Source organism: Austrofundulus limnaeus, unplaced genomic scaffold, assembly GCF_001266775.1.
Source record: "Austrofundulus limnaeus strain Quisiro unplaced genomic scaffold, Austrofundulus_limnaeus-1.0 Scaffold52, whole genome shotgun sequence".
NCBI classification, from domain to species: Eukaryota; Metazoa; Chordata; class Actinopteri; order Cyprinodontiformes; family Rivulidae; genus Austrofundulus; species Austrofundulus limnaeus.
The window spans coordinates 2196276-2199727 of NW_013952454.1; the positions used below are offsets into that span (position 1 = coordinate 2196276).

The 3452-nt window shown below is 40.0% G+C and overlaps 1 protein-coding gene across 3 annotated transcripts in view; it reads left to right on the plus strand.

Moving 5' to 3' along the window:
- The window catches only part of brd9 (bromodomain containing 9), a 10320-nt gene that overhangs the window by 1111 nt on the left and 5757 nt on the right, over positions 1-3452 (plus strand). For 2 of the 3 annotated variants that reach the window (XM_014008784.1, XM_014008785.1), the window contains exons 2-7: positions 695-900; positions 971-1090; positions 1178-1307; positions 1394-1451; positions 2581-2725; positions 2813-2923. In XM_014008784.1, the coding sequence (XP_013864238.1) occupies positions 695-900; positions 971-1090; positions 1178-1307; positions 1394-1451; positions 2581-2725; positions 2813-2923 (770 nt within the window). Of the gene's footprint in view, positions 1-135; positions 901-970; positions 1091-1177; positions 1308-1393; positions 1452-2580; positions 2726-2812; positions 2924-3452 lie in introns of those variants that run through there. The other variant, XM_014008783.1, reaches the window with a different exon arrangement.

Sequence of the window (3452 nt, forward strand, 5' to 3'; positions counted from 1 at the left end):
AAAAAAAACATAACTTCGACGTTTCAAATCATTATCAAATTTGGAACAAGGGCAAATAAAATAATGTTCTTTGTGGCAGCTTTTCTCTTTAAGGGGTCACTAGAAAAACGGGTGATTTACTTTGATCCTATTTTTAAAAATTGTCTCTTCAGAACTCATCAACAAAAATTAAAAACTCAAAGACGAGGCTGTAGCAAACTACCTGACGTCAGCACGCTTTGTTGAAATACGTAGAAATAACGAAGAAGGAGGAAATAACAAGGAAACGCACAGAGCAGCCTTCCAAAATCTGGTCACARCAGTTTGGGAAGAAAATGGCAGCATCTGCTGACGAAATGTCAACATCCCTACARGTTGCAYGATTGGGAGATTGCGAAAGAAATATATGTTAAAAATTCTCTAATAAGTTCCAGTCCTAAGATATTTGATGTGCGAGCTGATCATCAGGCAGCAGCTTTCTACGGGAAATAAGTAGTTATTAGAACATTTTCACAGCTGCAGCTATATTGAGTAAATTCATATACAGTATGCCAACAAAGTGGTAACCATAAGTTTGTTTTGGAGCTTTACTCAAATCTTGCTGCACGGTTTTAAAACGAAATTCCTTGTATGGATATTTCTGTACTGCACTTGAATGTCTGCGCAGACACTGTTGTCTCTTTCCTATATTTATTGTTGCTTGCTCCGATCGTAGACTTTGAGGATAAAGCCCTCGAGAAGCCCCTGAAGATCAAGCTGAAAGTTGGAGGAAGTGAGGTGACGGAGCTCTCCGGTTCGGGCCTCGACTATGACGACCGGTCGGACCACGAGCGAGAACGCCACAAAGAGAAGAAGAAAAAGAAGAAGAAGAAGTCTGAGAAAGATAAATATGTGGACGACGAGGAGAGAAGGCGGCGGAAGGTCAGTACTCGGTCCGCGCGATGAGCTGCGTCGTTTGTTAGCTTTGTTTGAAAATGGTCTCGCCGGGCAGGAGGAGAAAAGGAAGAAGAGAGAACGAGAGCAGAACGAGTCAGAGGCAGCAGCTGCCGCCTGTAGTGGAGCACCCGTTGAACCGTTCACACTGTCAAAAACTATAAGTATCTCATTAGAGGTGAGAAAAAAACACAATTAAAAGCGATAACCTCTTTTTGATTTCATCATACTTAATGTTGTTTAAATTCTGTTTGTATTTCATCAGCCAGAAGAGAAGAGAAAAAAGAAAGAGAGGTTAGAAGCAGAGCCTGAAGTGGAAGAGTTTCACCCCAGTGTGAAGGTGGAAGTTGAACAACAAGGAGACCGACCRGTTAGATCATGTCGAACGCAACAAGGCAAGGCCGGCGTATCAACAATTCAGATATTTCCTGTTCATCACTTGTAGACGTGTCTGGTAAAGGTTTATATTTCCCACATGCAGAGAACGAGTCCACCCCTCGTCAGCAACTGCTCGAACACTTTCTGAGGCAGCTGCAGAGGTGAGAAACACAGATTTACTCCGATGTGTTGGTCTGTTTTTGTTGAGTTTCTGTGATGTTACACAAACACTTATTGTACTTATTACTTACATTTGTTGCAATATGCTATCAGTGTTAACACATTTATTTTTATGTCACAAAATAGGTGTTTCCAAAAAGGAATGACCTGTTTRATTTCTGTAGTGTTCTTCTTTCCTAAACCAATCCTCCAAATAGCTGTTTGCAKGCTATTTGTAAAACGCAGGACCCGTTAAAAGGGATCCCTGATWAGWTGTAACGTTCGACTTTATTTGATAAACATGTATTTKAACTGTAAAATAAAGACTAAAAATACTGTAGGATGTTCAGTTTTTATCATTTTTAAACTAAAAGAATATAAATCTATTACACGGACTGAGCCATTTTATTTTCATGCAAAGCATTCTGGGTAAATGATGACGTGGATAGGTCCTCGGTGCGAGGCTGCTAGCGAGCTATATCCACCCTGAAGGTTAATCTTGGACAATATCTGATGATCGACTCTTTTAAATGAAACCAGAGAGCGTTGACAGAGAGGAGAAGGTAGAAATGACTCAGCCTGGAACTGAAAATATGGATGGAGGACAACAGAGCTGCTTCATGGAAGAAGAACCTCAGCTTAGCCTGTTAACTGTAGCTTTAGCGCTGATGCTATATTGCCTTATATGTATTAGCTCGGCGCTAGCATGACTAACACTCTAAACTGAGGTCATTTTTGTGTTCCCCTCTCTAATGTGGATGTGGATGGAGGACCTCGGTGACGAGAGGAGAATGTGTAGCACTGAGCTAATACATACAGTTTATATGGTGATAGTGTCAGGGCTAACGCTAAAGCTAATAAGCTAAACTGTTTTCCTCCATCCATATTTTCAGTTCCAGGCTGAGTCATGCCTATGTGTTTTGAAAGTTATAAAATGAGGAAAAGTGGAATCTAAATGTTAACTACGTGTTCTAACCGATCAAAACAATGCACAAGGTTCATTTATGCAGATGGTATTAACTTTACACATGCCGTGGTGCAGTAAGAGGAGAACACACCCACTGGAAGCTCAAACAAGTCTGAAAGCTGCTGTCGATGATTAAAACGATGCTACATCTCTTGACTTTTCAGAAAAGATCCACACGGATTCTTTGCATTCCCTGTGACGGACGCGATCGCTCCCGGTTACTCGTCCATCATCAAACATCCGATGGACTTCAGCACCATGAAAGACAAGATTAGAAACAACGAATACAACACAGTAACTGAATTCAAGGTGAGGATACAGTTTCATCTTCAAAACAAGAGACAGGATGGAGGCTGACTCATATGTGGTGAAACCTGTTTTTCTTTTTGCCTCCAGGCGGACTTTAAGCTGATGTGTGACAATGCCATGGTCTACAACCGACCAGAGACCGTTTACTACAAGGCTGCAAAGAAGCTGCTTCACACAGGATTCAAGATGATGAGCAAGGTACCGTGTTAAAAAATGAAAACAAATCATACTGAAATGTTTTAATGCAGCTCACTTTATAACACTTCAAATAACACTGTTGCAGTTCTTGCCTTATGACTTCTCACTTAATTTTGGAAATCATTAGTTGTTGTGCAACTCTTCTTCTCCAGCAAGTCGGTCAATATTAAACCCAAGCTCCACCAGAGTCTTTAAAAACTCTGGAGACTGAAAAGTCTAAAAACTTTGAGTTTATTTTAAAGCCTTTAAAGCGAGGGGTCAAACCCAGTCACACAAGGTAGACCAAGTTCCAAACTTGGTCCAAGCCAAGCTAACAAAATATTCTTATAGAAATGCATATTATCTTTACCAAAGTATACACATGTGGACAAAATTGTTGGTACCCCTCGTTTAATGAAAGAAAAACCCACAATGGTCCCAGAAATAACTAGAATCTGACAAAAATAATAATAAGTAAAAATTCTATGAAAATGAATAAATGAAAGTCAGACATTGCTTTTCAACCATGCTTCAACAGAATATATATATA